At 41.2% G+C, this 21278-nt stretch overlaps 1 protein-coding gene across 1 annotated transcript; it reads left to right on the top strand.

Annotated features, from left to right (window-relative positions):
• The first annotated feature begins 7164 nt into the window (after positions 1 to 7164).
• On the top strand, positions 7165 to 16746 carry Smp_034490 (proteasome catalytic subunit 1 (T01 family)). The gene is made up of 5 exons (XM_018793581.1): positions 7165 to 7274; positions 7312 to 7379; positions 7413 to 7674; positions 7708 to 7852; positions 16547 to 16746. Exons 1-5 carry the CDS (start codon positions 7200 to 7202, stop codon positions 16672 to 16674), a joined length of 678 nt encoding a protein of 225 aa, XP_018648079.1. The 5' UTR covers positions 7165 to 7199; the 3' UTR covers positions 16675 to 16746.
• The last annotated feature ends 4532 nt before the right edge of the window (positions 16747 to 21278 follow it).

Below are 21278 nucleotides of genomic sequence, written 5' to 3'. Positions count from 1 at the left end.
ACATTGAGGAGGTCACCCAACTGCGTCACAAGACAAGCCCTCACATGGAATCCTGAAGGCCAAGGGAAAAGAAGAAGACCAAAGAACACATTACGCTGAGAAATGGGAACAGAAATGAGAAGAATGAACAAAAATTGGATAGAACTAGAAAGGAAGGCCCAGGAAAGAGTGGGTTGGAGAATGCTGGTCGGTGGCCTATGCTCCATTGGGGGTTACAGGCCTAAGTAAGCTAGTTTCAAATTCATTAATAAAAAGTCATGTGTTACATACCAAGTTAAAAATTCACCACACTTATATATATACAAGACATTTCTAATGTCAATATAATAATCATATTAAATTTAACAAGGTCATTGAATCACCTATAAATTTGTTATTTTTGTTTTAAGTAATCTACGTAATATCTGAATAATACTTGTTCGTTAATACGTGATTTAAGCATAATACTGATGTGATTAGTTATATATTTCATATAATAGATTGACTATTATGAAGGTGTTAAAAATTCAGTTTCACTTAATATTATTCAATATTGAAATTTTAAGTTAAATGTGTACAAATTTATGACTTTTTAAAAAAAAAGATAATTCCCTTCATAAACTGACATCAATTGGAAAACTATTAACAACTGAGGAACACTTGACAACTAATTCCAAGTTGGGTTACTAAAAATGGGAACATACGTGGTCAAACTTGGAAATGAATTTATGACAAGCCATAATATTATTCAAAATTTGATGGAACACATTTAGAACGTCAATTATTAAACATGATTATCATTACAGAAGTTTTTCTGATGATCATTAAACTTGATAGTAGCTATTAGTGATCACTAAGTTTTGATAGAAATTCTACTAAGAAATTGTAATTTTTGAATTCTATGGTGAAGTGATAACCCCATAGAAAGTTCTAACTGAAGATTACTTTCTTTTGAATTGAATAAAGTTGGAAATATGAATCAACAAATTCAGATACAATACCTGAGTGGTGCAATTATTGCTATAAGACTTTAAGACCTTTGAGCTCAGTCTTACTTGGGATTAAGAATACTCAATGCTGATAAGTTGTGTGTTAGGATGAAGCATATGAATAATGCTTCTTGGTTATTAATGGTTCTCTAAATAACGTTCATTAGTGATTAAAAGTGACTTGAACATGAACAAAGTTAAACGAAGAATATCATCCATACAAAACAAATGAAAATAGTTTTATGACTTCTGATTTATGATTTTAAATTAAAGTTTGCTTATCAACAAAGCTAATTGATTGCTGCATTCGAGGATTCAGACTGTAAGATTTGATTTGAGTACGAAATCCAAAATCCAAACAAAAGATTTGTTGATAAATAGGTACTGTTTTATCGGTCAAAAAATCAGTAAAGCACTTAACAAACTTCAATTAGTAAAGTATCTGAGGGATTTACATGCGTCAAGATACGAGAGAACGAAATGTTCTTTTTGTGACAGTTATGTAAGAATTGTGTACTCTGGTTCATATGCATTTCTCTTCGTCCTTCAGCGTTTGCCTGAAGTAATCAATTTCTGAAATATAAACCCTTCAAATACATTAATATTTGACGAAATTTTCTGATAAAATTTGTACGAAGCTAAGTAGAAACTAACTTTCATTAACACCAACTTCAACATCATTAGACCATATTTGAACCAGACAACGGACAGTGAAAGCTATGCAATCAAAATATGGAAATGAATGTGAACAAAGTTTTCAATAAAGATAAGAGATGAAGCCAACTTTTGAGAAATTTAAGGGAATACAATTACAGTAATGAGTGGGTTGGATGTCCCACGTCCATGTAAACACATAGAAACACCACACAACAAAATGATGTTTTGTACCGTATGCTCAAAAATGCTTGACAATCAAATTAGTTACTAAGTATTAGTAAGTAGTTTCATTGATACAAAAAAGGAACCGAACTATAAATAAATGAAGGTGAAGAGGGCAAATAGAATTCATGCCGCTTTTATTGTCAAAATTATTATTTGATTAGGATTATTCTGTTCCTTTTTTGTTGAATAAATTTTTTATGACTGTCAGTCTAAGTTTTCTTTGTATTTTGGAGAAATCTAGTTTTACTTTTCATCCCCGAGTAATTTCAGCAAAAAATGTACTGAAAATTAGGAACAGATCATATTTCTCAAAAGTAGGGGTCATCAATTTTAGACAAAATGAAGACTAAGAGATCTTTTGAAGAGTGTGTTACTATTTCACTAGTGGTTTAACATTTCTATGTGTTGTAAATTTACTGTAATAATCAACCTACCTTTCCCGTTTCCCTTCGGGATTCCAAGTTAAAGCTTGGCTCGTGACGCAGTTTGATGATTTCCTCAATAAATGTCCTATACACCTCCAGCGTGTTCCCTCACTTCTTCGTCAGTTGAAATTTGGTTTGTTCTCTCCCACAGTAGACTGTTGATGATGATCTCCGGTCAACGGGCATTGAGTATCTTTCATTGACAACTGTTTATAAGTACTTGAACCTCATTGATGGTGATTGTGGTAGTTCTCCTAGTTTCGGCTCCGTATAGTAATGGCCACAGCTGTGGCTGTGGCGACTAAGCAATTATCATGATCTTTCTCTCACAATTTCCGTCCAACCACAGCCAATGTCTTAACAGGTGATTCGACACTCAATGGTTTTAAAGGAGACAATACAAACCCCAAATGTTTTCCGGTATATATACCCCTTGATTAGTGTCAGTTACCACAAATCTGAAGTTCAACGTAAATCTTAGACATTTGATATAGATTTATTCTTTATTTAAAACGAAAAACGGCAACTCCAGATTTTTACTACTGTGACTTCTTGAGTACTTTAGCCTAACATTTATTATTCTCCGTGAACTTTTTTAAGTTAGTGTATCTAACTTAACTTAAATATTGATTTTAAAAATTAAACAACTAAGGTAGAAAAATAATTGAACATATTGTAGGCGTGTGAAGATATCTCCTAATTAGCGAACATAAAATTCTTATAAATTACCGAATTTGTTACTGGAATTGACACTACTTTAACTGAAGGACGTATATAAACCATTTCAATGGTAAAGAATTATCCTCCAAATTACAAAACTATACTCTCATAAATATCATTGTTTCTTTCTGATGGATTATTTTACTTCTTCATACTTTCTACTATTCTTATCACCAGAGGTATTTCAAATATTCATATTCTTTGTATGAGTCAATTGTGACTGTTTTATGGAATGAATTTACACAATATATATTTGAAACTTTGTTTACTTATTTGCATTGATAATATGCAGATTATTTAGTACTTACATTATATCTACAAGTTGAAAACTTTTGATACAACCTTTTCAGTTTGCTGCCACTACCTCGAAGACTTCTAAAGATTTGTATAAGTTCATTCGACGCTCTATTTGGTCTCATTGAAAAAGATAGGGCAAACAAGTGAATAACCTACTCAGACAAGCAAAGCAAAGTTTGAGTTAAGATTGTTGACATCGCAGTGATAGTACAATAAGTACATTATCAATTGGAGTTAATTACAGTACCGTCATTGTTCTAAAGCAAATAGTCCGGCAGCTTGGGTTGACGGTTTTATGTTCGTGAGTGTTTAAATCTACTTAACTCTATTGAAGATCCCATAACTACTGTAGTTTGACAACACTATACCAGTAACACCTATAATTGAATCGTGCCTACCCAGTAAAATAAAAAATCAGAAGCGAGGAGGTTCGAAGATATATTTGATGGGTTGTCAATATATTGAGGATTGACTGATTTAATCTGGCCAGTGATCGCAGGAGATCTTGCGCACGCCGTTCCTAAAAGTGATTTGGTGCGGATGCATGACCGAACGCCTTCAGCTAAATGAGTCCATTAAAAGTAATGTAGTCAGCATCCAATGTCGAAAACTTACAGAGTTATTGATTTTGTTGATTTATTTACCTCTACAGATCACTCCCTCCCAAGCGAGGTAGTGATGACCCTACGACGTGGCCAGTCAAAAGTTTAAACCCAACGAGGTTGTCGTCGGTAAACACTCTTCCGATAGCTCGCTGTTTGGCAGCGTCTGGTCGTCTTTCCTTACTATAAAGGGCCATGAGATACAATATAGTAATTGGGAAAAAAAGTACAATCGAAACCTCGGTTCTTCATAAACACCATCGTTCTTTCACAGCCGTCCTGGGGAAGAAAAAAAGAATATGTAAGTGCATGTGAAAATACACTCGTGCGCGTAAAGACACAAAGCGAGCAAAAAAACGTTAATAAACTAACACGCTTGCGACAGCGTAAAAGCGTTTCAAAAAATTGTTAATTTTTTTTTTAAAAAAAATTCAAATTTACGCTTTTAAGTAAAAAAAATTTGTTTTTTTGGAATAAACATATAAGTACAAGCATATTAAGTTTTTTTATCATATATAATTCAAAGGCAAATCGAGATAAAGCAAAATGTTAGCTGGTGTCTTACGTGCAATAGTCGTTTAAATGTTCTGGAAATCTTACTTTTCTTCCAGGAAGCGTTGTTTTTACTTTATTTTCAGACACTGCTGAAGTATCAACATGCGTGTTGGCTCTCGGATGAGGTACTACAAGTGTAGGAGCCGTGTCGTTCGATTGTACCGAAGGAAAATCGAAGTGGATAGGATCTCCGTCTAAATACGCTGCTTTGATTCGATCGACAATGATGCTATCGTTAGTGTGGTCCTTATCGATTAAATAGTACTTGGGTTCACGCTGAAAAACTTTGAATGGTTCTTCGTATGCTGATTCGAGGGGTCATCGATGTTTGTGTCGACGTACGAAGACATGTGTACCATATCGTGAATCACGTTGGACGGAAATATCAGTTGATTGCGGTTGAGTGGAAGCAAGTTTAATTGAACGCATTGTGTTTGTAAGCCTGCTCGTGTAGGAGTTTAGATCCATGTTCATTGAAGAAGATGAATGATCCATAAATTCTCCTGGAAGTCGAAGTGTCGTTCCATAAACTAGTTGAACTGCAGTGTATCGAATGTTAGCTTTCACTGCATTGCGAATGCCTAGTAAGACGAGTGGAAGAGCGTCCGTCCACTGTGAAACGTTTGCAGCTGATAGCGAAGCTTTTAGTTGTCGGTGAAAACGTTCTACCGACCCCTTTGCTTGTAGGTGGTAGGGGGTCGTTTGGAAGCGAGTGATTCCTAAAAGTGTGGTCAGACAACCGAAAAGTCCAGATGTGAACTGGTGACCGCGGTCTGCAGTGATGGTTGGAGGGCAGCCAAAATTTGCTACCCATCGTTCGACGAAAGCACGAACCACTGTTTTAGCAGCAATGTCCTTAATAGGTACTGCTTCTGGCCATCAAGTGAAACGGTCTACGCAGGTTAAGAGATATGAGTATCCATTTGAATCTGGTAAGGGTCTTATCAAACCCAGATGAACACGGTCGAAACGAGCATCAGGGGTTTTGAAAGAGCCTAAGGGACATTTGTTGTGTCTAGTGACCTTAGATTTCTGGCAGCTTACTCAGAAGGGTGCCCACTCCCTCACGTCTTTATTCATACCAGGCCAACAAAACCGCTTTGCTATAAGCTTGATGGACGCACGTACACCTAGATGAGAAAGTTTGTGCAACGTATTGAAGACGTTGCATCAATAATGTTTCGGCACGATTGGGCGATCCCTACCTGTAACTGTGTCACATTGTAAGGTTTCCTTACGTGTTCACATCTGTTTTATGCGCAATTTAAGGGTTGTTGAGGATAACTCGTGCTGACGATCAGTGTCTTCTTTTCTCAGCTTAATAAGTTTGAGAAGGTTGATTTCTTAAACTGTTCAAGTAACAATATCCAAGGTTGTCACGTGTTACTTATAAAATTGTTACGGGACTTCTCTGACTATCGAGTCTGATGCATTTGCGGAGATACAAATGAGTGCTTTGATACCCTGGTATGGGAGCATAGCTACTTTTATTTGTTCTAACGACAAGATACTTGAAGATGAGCATAAGATAACAGAAAGTTCACACTCACTACGTAACACAAAGAAAGGGTCGAACATCGTTAACACGGAAAAAAATGGATCGATATGGTATGGGTCGGCCTTGCAGGCGTGGATATTCCGTTTAACTTATCCTTATTTCAATTAAATATACCATCCCATTCCCCGCCTAAATGTGTTCTTCAAAGTTACTAAACATCATATCACTGATTGTTACGATAGGACGAGTCAATGTAGACAATGATGTGACTTCAATGTAATATCCTATAGATTACGTAGTCATATCATGACAAAGCTACAATTTTGAAATCAGGTTTATTATTGTAGAAACTAGTAAAAATGTATGAAAACCGAATTAGGCCACAAATTTATTTACTTCGGCTATAATTTCCCTATGTGTGGAGAATACTTTTTGCACACTACCGTCCAAATTAGTTGTACGTTTCCGTGAAATTAGTCTATTAAAGGTTTTATGAGAGATGCGTGATTAGGTATGAACCATCGATGAAAACTTACCAGCCTGTTGAAAATATGTAATTGCATGACTGTAATCTATTCCGGCTGATCCAGGATAGCCTTCGCTTTGCTTTGCAGGGAGCCACTACCTCAAGCGTCAGTAGTGTCCGAAAATTTGCAGGGTCCGAAGGGACTAACGATAGCCGTTTGAAGAATGTCGTCAGCAGTCATTGGAATTTGGTTGTAACCTTTGGTCAGGTCGATTTCCGAAAGAATAGTAGATCATCTCAAGGTTGTTATCAGGCCGTGGACGTATGAAGAGGAGCAACAATCAAGAGTAACTTTTATATCCCATCGCCTATCGTCACCAGTTGGACGCCAATCATTGTTATCCATTTGCGGGCCATATGCAAAAGTTATACCCAAGGGTTGTTCGATGGTTGGATAATTTTCATGTCTATCATGTGTTCAAACTCGTTTTTATTCAGTCTAAGCTTTTAGGAGCTAGTCGGGGCACTTTCCAAATTACAGCTGGGCCTGTAGTAGCTGTGTGCTGTACGAAATTGTTGGTTACACATGGTAGTTTCGGTCGTGTTTTGTAAAGTTCAGGGTACTTGCCGAGTATCCATCAAGCTTTCACTTCAGAAGATCAATGAGCTGTTGCAAATATTGACCACAGCTAGTTGAGTGGTAGCTTCTTCATCTGCAGTTTCTTGGACTATATGAGTATTGAATTCAGAAAGCGGCAGATCTAAGTATTGTCGTAACGGCATAAAATGCTTAGTGTACTTAACGCAAACCAGAAAAAGCTTAATGATTTCACAGATGATACAAAAGGTATCAGTACTGGGGTAAGTAGGAAGTTTGTGATCGAAGTGAGTTTTGTAGACCACACTTTTTGCATGTGAGTATGATGGAGGCGTCGTTATTGGAGCTGATTCAAGGACATCATCTGGGTATATTTGACAATCTCTAAAATTATATTATAGAACGTATGTTGTAAACCGCGTAACAGACAAGCTAACACAATTAACAAAGTCTATATACTGCTGTCGGTCTGGGTCTGCTGCCGACACGCAAGCAGTAGCGGATATGGTGCGCTACCAGCTAGATTTTCACCGCCTTGAAATGAATAGAGAACCAACTGTTTTGGAAGCAGCTGTTTCTTGCAAACATTTCTGCTACAACTACAGAGATGACTTGGTTGCGGGCATTATAGTTGCTGGATGGGATGAGGAATTAGGTGGCCAGGTATTAGCATTCTTATGTTATCATCGAAAATAGATATACTCGATTCCTCTCGGCGGCATGCTCATAAGACAGCCAATCGTTATTGGTGGTTCTGGTAGCACATATACCTATGGTTACGTGGATCACGGTTTTCGCAAGGGGATGACAAGAGAAGAGTGTGTCAGTTTTGTTTTAAAGGGTTAGTTTGTCCGATAGATTTTTATTTATAACCTCTCATCGCTTTGTAACATCTAATGATGTAAGAGTTTATAGTTCTCCTACATTTTCTGCTGGTTTTTCAAAATGTAACCTTCCCACAGTTTAGTCAATACTCATGTTGCGTTGTATAATGGTTGTAACATATCCACGTTATATTCACTGACAGTCCAATAAATGCGGAAATCTCGTCAAATCAAAGATTACTATCACATAATCGTTTTTTATGTGCAAAAGGTGAAAGTAACACAGACCTAAAGTTGTACTTTATAGACTTATTGTAGGCTTATTATACGTTTGAATAATGAAATCAACCTTCACAACTATATGGACCTTGGCTACCCCAGTTACATCAATTTTTGAATACAGTCAGTCAGTCAACCACAACGTAGAACCAGGCACATATATACATCGGTCCAAGTTTCCATACCTCATCAGCGCAACAAAAAGAACACCGACTTCATAGTAGTTAATACGGTTACATCGTTACAAATAACACTATAGAGGAATCTCATCTGAAATTAAGGTTAATATATATGGTAATCAAATATCCTGAAGATTTCCGAACGTTGTGTTGTGGATATGTGTTCAACTAACATAACCATAATTTGAAGAGCTGAATTTCTGGGTTGGTCCTTTTGTATCGGTAATCTGCGGCTCACATTATTACTATCCGATTCCCAATCTCCATCTGTTTAGTACAAACAACACAAGGGCTCTAGTTTTGACCAATTTTGAAGCCTACAAACTCCATTTATAATCTTCACTTAAGAAGAGTGCTTGAGCATATTTTTTTGGACAGTCCTTCTTTAACTTCTAGTTCAGCAAAAAGATAACACATTGCTTCACGAATTTTTAAAGTAATCGACCAGATAGAAATCCAAGTAGATCTTGTTTTTTGTAGTCACCAGTGCGAGTAAGACTTCCCAAACGAGTGCTTGAACAGTTCCGTACTATTAGCTGTCAGTTTGTTACAGCTAAACACGTACACAACTTTGAGATCTCATTTTTTTTCATATAGAAGTTACAAGTCTTAATCAGGCTAGACGATATACTTCCGCTTTATCTTGAGATGCACTTACACCGTACTTGTTTACTACTGTTACCTCACAAAACATATTGTTTTCTTTAGACTGATCTTAAAAAGCTTTTAACCATCCTAACAAGAGAATGTATTTAGCATGGCGAGTGATTTTAGAAAGTACCGATTTGATTCACTCTCGGTATGTTTACTTGAAAACATTCGAAATGAGAGTGAAATATAGAAATCTTTTAGTTGAATATGATATGGTTTTTATTTATTTATTTGAACATATAAATATTGGTACAAGGAGGCACCAGATACATGTGCGCCACACAATAACAATGAGAATGGGAAGAGATAAAGAGTGTATGGTGGTGAAAAAATAATAGTAATGGGAGAAACAAAAAGGTACAACCAGAAAGAATTCTTTCAGTCAAAGAAGTTACGACCAGTTTTTATGAGGAAAGTAAAAGGTTACAGCAGGATCGCCACTGGCTTCTATTCCCAGCCATATCTGATAACGTCTCTAGCCTCTGCACTTCACCATCTTTAGGACCGTAACCAAGGAGTCTTGAAGCCAGTCCTGTGCAGCTTTCTTTCAAACACTGACCACCTCCGCTTTTTCCAACCAGTCCCAGCGTCGGCAAATAATGCACTACGAGGAATTCTCTGAGACGACATTCGTAGAACATGTCCAAGCCACCGAAGTCGGTGTTTCAAGATGGTGACACCAATTGAATTATCATCTCGGCGCCCGAACACACGATGCCGAACCTCTGCATTACTAACATGGTGTTGCCACTGAATGTCAGCAATCCTTCGGAGACAACGATGATCGAACACAGAGAGACGTCTAACATCCTCAACTCGGAGAGGCCAGGTTTCACAAGCATAGAGCAAAACTGCTCTCACCGACGCGTTGTAAATCCGACCTTTTACAGCCAGACTAACATCACGAAGGCGCCAAAGGTAGCCTAGATTGTAATAAGCCGTTCTAGCTTCCATTATACGTGCATCGATCTCATCACCCAGTGATTTGTAGCGTTTCAAGAGTTGGAGTTCTTTGTGGACTTCCGCCTCGTTAGGTGGATCAGTTGTCACCGGCCGTGGAGGACAGGACAATCTGACCGATGTTGCCGGGGCAGTAGACCAGTTGAACTGTTCCTCGAAAAACTCGGTCAATCATCTAAGACGTCGATGGATGTTATTGATTGGCATCCCGTCATCTTCACAGATTGTTTCACTCACACCAGACTTTTTGCTGTCTGTGACTCGAATGAGTTGGAAGAGCTTTCGACCGTTACCAGATGCAGCTGCTGCTTCCAACTAATTGGCACGCTTCGACCACCAGACTTCTCAGTCTTTATGCAAGCTTTGCCCAATTTCATTGCGTAACAGCCTTCGTTTGTGGTCATACGGTCACCCGAAATAGACCGACGAGCTTCGATGAGTTGTAAGGAGCCAGAAGAAACCCAGTGCTTATAAGCGGGACGTTTCGCGAGGGCGCGAGCAACTTTACTCTCCATTTTCATGGCGTCATGCAGCTGCAACCAATGTTCATCTATACTTTTCGGTGGGATGGTAACTAACCTAGAAGCTAGCTCGGTTCGTTACTTACTTGCAACAGAAGCTGCAACCAATTTACTGACATCGATCCGTTGATGACGGTCAATTCGTTGGCCACTGAAAAGTAAGGTAAGATTGGCGCAGACCAGGGCATGATCAGACTTCAGATAGGTACTCCAAAAGGAGCGACAGTCTTGTACACAACCACGCCAGCGGTAGCTGATCGCGATGTGATCAATATGAGTCCAGGCTTGAGATGCAGAGGGAGGACGCCAGGTGGCACATCGGTAATGACTGTGCCGGTAGTAAGTGCTAGCCGGAAATAGATTGTGGTGTGCACACAATTTCAGTAGATAGTCACCGTTATCTGATCTGCCACCAACAAGTCCCCATCGGCCACCTAAACGACTCTCTTCCTTGCCTAGACGCCAGACCTGAGCATTCAAGTCTCCGGCTAGTACTACAAAATCTATCGGACGCACTCTCTGAAGAACAGTTAACTGGTGGTAAAATTAATCCTTGATCGCATCCAGGCTGCAATCTGTTGGAGCATAAGGGAGGTGACGAATAGATATCCTTTCTCACGCCGATTTTTTACATTGATGGAACTTTCTAATCTAACAGCACATAACCGACTGTTAATAGGGATCCAAACGATTAGTGCTGCCTCAGCTCTAGCCCTTAGTGCAACACCAACGCCAGCTAAACCAGGCGAAGATGACACAGGGTCCCGGGATAAACTCACGTAAAACAAGCCTTTTGAAGCGGCAGATGGAGAGTGAATTTGTAGTACTTCACTAGAGTCTTGAACACGGGTCTCGGATAGACAACAGACGTCGATATCAAGACTTTCTAAGGACATAACCAGCCCTATCTGTTGTCCGATCTGCATTAGTGTACGAACGTTGAAGGAAGCCTGTTTGAATGGTGTACTTGGTTTCGGAAAGACTGGTTCAGAATTCGTATTCAGTGGAAGCATTCACTTTCGACCCGACAGCAGCTCCAGATCGTTTAAATAGAACAGAGTTTCCACCATGGGCGAGCTTTTGTATAAGTTGAAAAATTGGAGTACATGAAGTGGGAATAGAGGAAGTGACGTAGTATATAAATAATAATAATAATAATAATAATAATAATAATAATAATAATAATAATGAGTGTTATCAAGTGAATGTGAATTGTCTGAATTGTAATTGAAGCGAGCGTAGTATGTCGTGAAGTAATTATCATCTCATTAGATTTGTGTGAGGGCTGTGATACTGCCCCGGGTGCCCAGACCGAAGCAGGTGGTTTTCTTAGGAAGCCACACCCAAAGGCTTTGACCCAGGATCTAATTCACAGATCAGTGAAGCAAGGTAAGGAGATGCAGTCCCACGGTAGCCGGTGACCAACGATTGGTTTATACGCCACTTGTCACTTCAGGATCCTGGAGCCCATGTGCACTATTGGTTTGGGATCAGAGTTTTTCAACTCCACAATGTGGACTCTCCGTATCCATCAACCCGTTTAAAGCGTCGGACATTCGCCTTTCGTCTTCTCAATTTGGTAAAAAATACCCCTGCCACGAGAAGACAGTGGGTAAAACTTCCCTGGCAGAGGCTGTATATGCGTGGCCATGTGAGAGCATTTCGAGAGGGAGAGCAAACTCTCCCCACTCTCAATCATACCTGGGCGTTTGGAGGCTGTTATGGTTTAAAAACACAATAATTAATAAGAATTGCAAAACAGTAATCACTGTTCCTTTTGGTCTGTCAGCCTCATAGTTTAAAATTCCATAAACTTCCGAATTATTTAGGGTATGAAAATGTTAGCGTAATTAATTTATGATTGTTAACGTGATGTGAATAATTTGTGACTTGCAAGTTTATGCGCTCAGCTTTAAACCACATTATTTGAGAGCTAGTGATACTGCCCAGCTGCCCTAAATTGAAACAGGTAGAACGAGCTTTGAATCATAGGACTAGTAATTGAAAGTTGAGTCAGTCAGAAGCAAAGTGAGTACCCCCAAATGCCCTGGTACGGCCGAGAGTGGGGAGAGTCCACTCCCTCTCGAAATGCTCTCACATGGCCACGCGTATATAGCCTCTGCCAGGGAAGTCCTACTCACTGCCTTCTCGTGGCGGGGGTGTTGTTTACGAAAGTGAGAAGACGAAAAGCGAATGTCCGGCGCTTTAACCGGGTTGGTGGACACGGAGGGTCCACCTAGGGGAGTTGGAAAACCCTGATTCCAAACCAATGGTGCACATGGGCTCCAGTATCCTGATGGAACGAATGGCGAATGAACCTGCTGTTGGTCACCGGCTACCATGGGACTGCATCTCCTCACGATGCTCCACTGCCTTGTAGATCAGACCTTTAGGTTAAAGGCTCAAGGTGTGGCCCCCTAAGAAAACCACCTGCTTCGGTTTGGGCACCCGGGCAGTATCACAGCCCACACACAAATAAATGAAATGATGAATTCTATTGACGATACTATTCTCGCTCATATTAGAAGCAAGACAATTTACACTATTATTATTATTACCATTATTATTATTATTATTATCATTACTATTATTTACTACGTCGCTTTTTCACTCCCTTTATTCCCAAATTGTGTATCCTTTCCAACTTATGCAGTAGCTCGCCCATGGTGGAAACTCTGTCCTATCTAAACGATCTCCAGTCACTGTCTGGTTGAAAGTGAATGCTTCCACCGATTACGAATACTGGAGCAGTCTTTCTGAAACCACGTACGCCGTTCAAGCTGGCTTCCTTCAACGTTCGCACACTAATGCAGATCGGACAACAGATGGGGCTGGCTATGTCTTTAGAAAGTCTTAATGTTGACGTCTGTTGTCTATCCGAGACCCGTGTTCAAGACTCTAGTGAAGTACTACAAATTCGCTCTCCATCTGTCGCTTCGAAAAGCTTGTTTCACGTGCGCTTATCCGGGGACTCTGTGTCATCTTCGTCTGGTCTTGCAGGCGTTGGTGTTGCACTAAGCGCTAGGGCTGAGGCAGCACTAATCGTTTGGATCCCCATTAACAGTCGGTTATGTGCTGTTAGATTAGAAAGTTCCATCAAAGTGAGAAGAAACCGGCGTGAGAAACAGTGTCTTTTCGTCATCTCCGCCTATGCCCCGACAGATTGCAGCCCGGATGCAATCAAGGGTGAGTTTTACCACCAGTTAACAGTTCTTCTCCAGAAAGCGCGTTCGACAGATATTGTAGTATTAGCCGGAGACTTGAATGCTCAGGTCGGGCGTCTAGGCACAGAAGAGAGTCGTTTAGGTGGCCGATGGGGACTTGTTGGTCGCAGGACAGATAACGGGGACCGTTTGCTGCAACTGTGCACAGACCACAACCTGTTTCTGGCTAACACTAACTTCCGGCACAGTCATCGCCGGTGTGCCACCTGGCGTCCTCCCTCTGCATCTCAAGCCTGGACTCATATTGATCACATCGCGATCAGCTACCGCTGGCGTGGTTGTGTACAAGACTGTCGCTCCTTTTGGAGTACCTATCTGAAGTCTGATCATGCCCTGGTCTGCGCCAATCTTACCTTACTTTTCAGTGGCCGAAGGATTGACAACCACCAACGGATCGATGTCAGTAAACTGGCTGCAACTTCTGTATCGAGCGGAGCTAGCCTCTAGGCTAGCTACCATCCCACCGAAAAGTATAGATGAGCATTGGTTGCATCTTCACGACGCCATGAAAATGGCGAGTAAAGCCGCTTGCGGCTTCGCGAAACGTCCCGCTTACAAGCACTGGGTTTCTTCTGACTCCTTACAACTGATGGAAGCCTGTCGGTCTACTCCGGGTGACCGTGAGTTTGACCACAAACGAGGGCTGTTACGTAGTTAAATCGGGCAAAGCTTGCGTAAGGACCGAGAAACCTGGTGGTCGGAGCGTGCTAATGTGATGGAAGCAGCAGCTGCATCTTGTAACTGCCGGAAGCTCTTCCAACTCGTCCGAGCCACTGGCAGCAAGAATTCTGGTGTGAGTCAAACAATCTACGAGGATGACGGGATGCCAATCACTAACATCTCTCGACGTCTTGGACGATGGGCGAAATTTTTCGAAGGGCAGTTCAACTGGCCTGCTGCTCCGGCAACATCAACCAGTTTGTCCTGTCCCCCATGGCCGGTGACGACTGATCCACCAAACGAGGCGGAAGTCCGCAAGGAACTCCAAATCTTGAAGCGCTACAAATCACCGGGCCCAGATGACTTACCTCCGGCTCTTTTTAAAGATGGTGGTGACTTTCTGGCTAAGGAACTGACGGTGTTGTTTGCAAAGGTTTGGGAGGAAGAAAGTGTTCCAACATCATGGAATGAGTCAATAGTCGTCCATATCTTTAAAAAGGGTTCACGTTGTTCCTGTAACAACTATCGGGGGATAAGTCTACTTCCGATTGCGTCCAAACTATTGGCTTCTGTCATTCTTCGTAGGTTGTTTAAAACCGGAGAACGATTGACTCGCGAGGAGCAGGCTGGTTTTCGTTCTGGTCGAGGATGCATTGATCACATCTTCACCCTCCGCCAAATGTTAGAACACCGTCATACTTGTCGCAGTCCAACAATCGTAGTGTTTCTTGATATCACGGCTGCCTTCGATTCGTTGGACAGGACTGTTCTCTGTGATTGTCTATTGAAGAAGGGTGTGCCTGAGAAGTTCATTAACATCTTAAAGGCCCTGTATACGAACACCTCAGGCACAGTGAGGGCATACAACCACCTTTCTCCCTTGTTCCATTCAAGCAGTGGGGTTAGGCAGGGTTGCCCGATCTCACCATTCCTCTTCAACTTTGCCATCGATGACATCCTGGAAACAGCTCTGATGGATGTAAGTAATGGCGGTGAGGATATGTTGCCTGGAGAACGACTTCTCGACCTCGAGTATGCGGATGATATTGTCTTACTGTGCGATAATGCCCAAGGCATGCAATCCGCACTTAATCAGTTGGCAATCAGTGTCCGCAGGTACGGCATGTGCTTTGCACCCTCCAAGTGCAAAGTACTCCTACAAGACTGGCAGGATTCTCATCCTGTACTCACCCTGGATGGTGAGCAGATTGAAGTAGTTGAGAAGTTCGTGTATCTAGGTAGCTATATAAGTGCTGGTGGTGGCGTGAGTGATGAGATTGATGCACGTATAATGAAAGCCAGAGCGGCTTATTCCAATCTGGGCCATCTTTGGCGCCTTCGTGATGTTAGTCTGGCTGTAAAAGGTCGGATTTACAACGCGTCGGTGAGAGCAGTTTTGCTCTATGCTTGTGAAACCTGGCCTCTCCGAGTTGAGGATGTTAGACGTCTCTCTGTGTTCGATCATCGTTGTCTCCGAAGGATTGCTGACATTCAGTGGCAACACCATGTTAGTAATGCAGAGGTTCGGCATCGTGTGTTCGGGCGCCGAGATGATAATTCAATTGGTGCCACCATCTTGAAACACCGACTTCGGTGGCTTGGACATGTTTTACGAATGTCGTCCCAGAGACTTCCACGTCGTGCATTATTTGCCGACGCTGGGACTGGTTGGAAAAAGCGGAGAGGAGGTCAGTGTATGACATGGTGTCGTGGCATGAAAGAAAGCTGCAAAGGGCTAGCTTCTGTTGGTCCTTCACGACTGCCTGGCTGGGGTCCGAGAGATGGTGCAACACAGTGTCTAGAGACGTTATCAGATATGGCTCAGAATAGAAGCTAGTGGCGATCCTGCTGCAACCTTCCCTTACTTTCTACATAAAGAGTGGTTCTAACTTTCTTAACTGAAAGAGTCTTTTGGTTGTACATTTCAGTTCGCCTTATCTTTTCATCCCTTCTCTTCCTACTTTCATTATTTTGTGTGGCGCATATATATCCGGTGCCCTTTTGTACCAATATATATGTGTTTAAATAAAATAAATTTCAAATTATAGGAATATAGGTAAAAGTAATAAAGTGTGCATATTCATTTTAGTGAAGAAATGCCTTCACAAAAAGCGCAACCGAAATGAAAACTTCAAAACCAAAATCTCACCCACTCATTTATTTTAAACATAACTAATACAGAAGCCCTGTTAGGATGATGTTTTAAAAGATCTTTATTTTTTTTAAATCCAATTCAGGTGTTGCTCTTGCAATTAACAGAGACGGTTCCAGCGGTGGTTGTGTACGTTTAGCTATTATTTCCAAGGACGGTGTGGAAAGAATACTAACAAAAGGTGATGAAGTTCCAGTGTATCGGTTTTCCTGAAATATAAATATAACCGTATGAATGTGAAAACTACTTTTTTTTATTACTGTCTTAAATATACCGTCTTTTTTCATCTTCCCTCTCATAAGTAGTTATAAGCCTACTATTGCAAAAAAAATATTCTATGAAACTTCGATCACCCAACTGACGCATTTTATCCGTTTTTAATTTCCTAAATTATGATAAATGTCTGATTTATAGGGTTGATATCATGTCGGGATATATCAGTCAAATAATTATCATTCCATATAAATAGTATTCATGATTAGTTGTTTTACTGGTATACCTGAATTGTAGTAAAAAAGAATCCGAACTAAAAAGTAGTCATTTGATACTTCAATGGGAGTAACTAATTATTTCCCATTTGTACATAAATATCTAACAAATTGCGATTTCTTGACTTGACGTAAAGGGAAATCAGTTGGTAATTACCGTAGCAGGATGTGATTTTTAGTTGTCAACAGTGTTTGTCCGATAAGAAATGGATATAAAGTTAACTAAAACCATTTGCATGTCTTTCGATTTAAAATGGGTTAAACGGGGTTTTGTATGATTAAGACCAAAAGCTTATCCAATAGTTGTGAAGAAAACAAAAGTTGCAAAAATTTTAATGGTGAAACAATCATAAATTTCCTAAATTTAAACTTCAAGTAAAGCTGTCTTGTGGGTTCTGAATCGATTTTGAACATAATGTTAAAACCAATACGAGTACTAGTTGGTACTCAAGAATAGAAATAAGTATGTTTCTTTTATCTCTATGCATCAATGCCTCTTGCATTCAAAAGAAACCATAGCTGTCAATAACGGGATTTTTCCTAACATATCAGTCAGTCAATCAGTTACAACGTAGAACTTCGTACGTACGTACGTACATCAGTTCGAGTTGCCATACCACATTAGCACAGAGATGAAGTTGTCGATTCAAATCTCATATTGGTAGAAGTAGTAAGAGTATAAGTATTATGTGAAAGATAAGGGTTTGAAGATGTTATTCAAGCAGTATAATCCAGTGCAATAAATTTGGAAAGAGAAAAAGGATACAGACATGAAGAATTCAGAAGATTAGAATTTGGTAGAACACAAAGAGTGTATGCACCTTCGCCATTGCAAACGATTTTGAGCCATGTCATTCAAGGTCTCTAACCATCGGTTGCTATCATCTCGCGAATCCCAACCAGGTAGTCTACACCTACCAACATGGCCCAGTCCACTTGTCAGCGACTTCATGGATTTATGCCATGTTTTGGTCTGGCCACCCCTAGCTTTCTTCCAACCTGCTCCTACACCATAAAGCATTGCACGTCGGGGCAGTCGGTGGTTGGGCATACGTAACACATGTCCCAGCCATCTCAACTGATGAAGTTTCACTACTTTATCAATCGATTTGCCATCCTTACCTAGTACCCGTTTTTTTAACATCTGCATTACTTGCCCGGTGGTCCCAGGATATACGAGCAATGCGTCGAAGACACCTATGATCGAATACTAGTAGCCTACGAATATCCTCCACTCTTATCGGCCATGTTTCACTGCCGTAAAGTAGGACGGAACGGACTGCTGCACAGTAAACCCGTCCTTTTGTTGCTAGACGGATATCTCGCCTACGCCATAAATGGCGCAAGTTGGCGAAAGCTAGACGAGCCTTCTGTATCCGTGCTGAGATTTCGTCACACACCAGACCACAAGGGCTGATGAGACTCCCAAGATAAGTGAAGCTGTCAACACGCTTAACTACTTCACTCCCTATCATTAGTTCAGGTGTCGATGCAACCCAATCCTGAAGTGACATTTTGCACTTCGAGGGAGAGAATCGCATCCCGAACATGCCTGCATTGTCGCTTATAGTGGTCAGAAGACTGCATTTTGTCAGCGTCTTCACCGAATAAAACTATGTCGTCGGCGTATTCTAAGTCAACAAGTGAGTCTCCCGGTAAAAGTTCAACTCCAGGAGATTGAGATGATGAAAGTGATATCTCTAAAAGCATGTCAACGACAAAGTTAAACAAGAATGGGGAGAGTGGACAGCCCTGACGAACACCACTTGAGGTAACCAATCCTGATGACAGTTCGCCATAGGCTCTAACTCGACCAGTTGTGTTCGAGTAGAGAGCCTTTATGAGGTTAATGAACTTCTTCGGTACTCCTTTCACTGACAAACACTGCCATAGAACCTCACGATCAACGGAGTCAAATGCCGCCTTAAGGTCAAGAAATACTACTATTGTGGGACGTCTGAATGTATGTCTATGTTCTAGGACCTGACGTAGAGTGAATATCTGGTCTATGCAACCACGTCCAGGTCGAAAACCAGCCTGGTTTTTTCTAGTCTGCTCTTCACGAGCTTTGGATAGGCGCCTAAGTATTATTGAAGCTAATATTCTAGACACTATATTAGTCAAACTGATCCCTCTGTGATTGTCACAGGAGGACTTTTGTCCTTTCTTATAGACTGGCACAATCAGTGATTGGGACCAGTCAGATGGAATTACGTCCAGTTCCCAGATTCTACCTAAGACCTCAGTCAATCTCGTTGCTAGTACTGGACCGACATCCTTAAAAATCTCAGGGGTAAACCTGTCAGAGCCTGCGGCTCTCCCTCGCTTTAGATTTCCTATAGCTTTTTCAACCTCGTAGAGAGTTGGAGGACTTACCTCAATTTGCCATTTGTGACGACTGGGGATCGAGGGTAACTGAAGTGTGGCTGTAGGCCAGTTGAAATGATCCCTAAAGTGTTCTGCCCATCGATCCAATCTCCTGGATTGAGAATGAATGATATGCCCATCTTTGTCTGAGATGGTTTCGCTAATAGTTGGGTTCCTAATACCGGTTTCTTTAATAAGTCTGAATAGCTGTCTGCTGTTACCTATTGCCGCTGCCTTTTCCATCTCTCTTGCTTTCGCTACCCACCACTGTTCGCGATCATTGTGTAGGCTTCTTGTTAGTCAGCGGCTAAGTTGACTCCGCTCTTCGTTATGTTCAGAGCCAGGTGGGATGAGTTTTCGAGCATCTATCAGTGTGGTAGTTGCTGCCGAGATCCATTGTTTCTCCCTAACCTTATGGTTTACCTTACTAGCGGATATCACTGCTGTTTCCACAGCTTTACGGATGTCATTCCACGCTGCTTCGGGGTGGGCACAACTTACATGTCTGTCTAACTGTTTTTCCAGTTGTTCCTGAAATATATTCTTAGCTTGCTTATCATTAAGCAGAACCCTTAGAGGCTTCCCTGCAGTGTCTTTCCTACGTCCAGTAGGACGCAGACAGATACGTGCTCGCACTAGAGCATGATCTGAGTCTAAACATGTGCTCCAGAATGAGCGACAGTCTTCTATCGAGCCCCTCCATCGGTGGCTGATAGCGATGTGATCTAATTGGGTCCAACGTTGGGACGAATCCGGGGGTCTCCATGTCAAAAGTTGTTTTTCCTTGTGCTTAAAGTTAGTATTTGCAAGAAATAGGCGGTCATCTGAGCACAGCTGCAACAGACGGTCGCCATTATCTGTCCTTCTAGCCACGACACCATAAGATCCACCCAGGTGTCTTTCCCTTTCACTTAGTTTACCTACTTGAGCATTAAAGTCACCAGCCACTATTACTACGTCAGAACGCCTAGTTTGAGCTGCAGTCAGTGGGAGAGTAGGCAGAGACGACGACGAGTTTCCCTATCTTTCCGAGTCCTTACTGATCCGTTTAGTCGGACAGCGCATAGACGACCGTCAACTGGGATCCAGTCTAAAAGAGCTAGTTCTGCCCTAGGACTTAATGCTATACCTACTCCAGCGAGGCCACGGGAAGCAGCATCAGGGCTTCCAGATACACGAAGCGTGTAACGAGATGGTTCTTTATTTTGATTAGGTGAGGTCAAATGAATGACACTTCTCGGATCTTGTATGCGCGTTTCGGAGACGCAGCACACATCGATGGTGTAAGATTCTAGAGTCCTAGCTAAGGAAGCCTGTTGTCCTATTTGGCACAATGTTCGGACATTAAAAGTTCCTATATGTAGTTTAGAGCGTGGTTTCAGGAGACCAGGAATAACGTTCCGTGTACTTGAATCGTTTGCCCTAGCGGTGCGAGGTGATAAAAGGACGTGGGAAGGGTTAGTCGTGGAGATAAGAGAGTTATTAGGAGTAGGAAGGATTTGAAAGTGACCAACTTGGTCTCGTGTGCTGTTATGGGTATGAGGGCTAATATCACTTCCCGGCTGCCCACTATTTTTCACATTGACTAGTTTTAAAGCTGAATTTAATGCCAGGAGTCAATTTAAGAATTGAGTTTGAGCATACGTCAACTTACTGCGAAATATAAACAGGTTTGGTTGACTTAACATTCCGAAGATGTATTATACCACGAAATGATATCAGCTTCTGAACTAGGTAACTATGGAGATCTGCTTTCGTATGGCCTGAGATTGTACCTATGGCATCGCACCGTGTCAAATCTTTAGCATTCTCAGCAAACGCAGAACCTTCAAGTTATTGGCCTGTAACTCATTTGTTCAGATTTTCAACTGGTTTGTGTTATCGAATGGTCTTCAGTCAATTTTATTCATAAGTTGATGTTCTTCTAAATTTATTGGATCAAATAGTCCATTAAGACTTCAG

This window comes from Schistosoma mansoni, chromosome 1, assembly GCF_000237925.1.
Source record: "Schistosoma mansoni strain Puerto Rico chromosome 1, complete genome".
Taxonomy (NCBI): Eukaryota; Metazoa; Platyhelminthes; class Trematoda; order Strigeidida; family Schistosomatidae; genus Schistosoma; species Schistosoma mansoni.
Note: the sequence above shows the minus strand (reverse complement) of the source record. Positions and strands in the feature narration are given on the sequence as shown.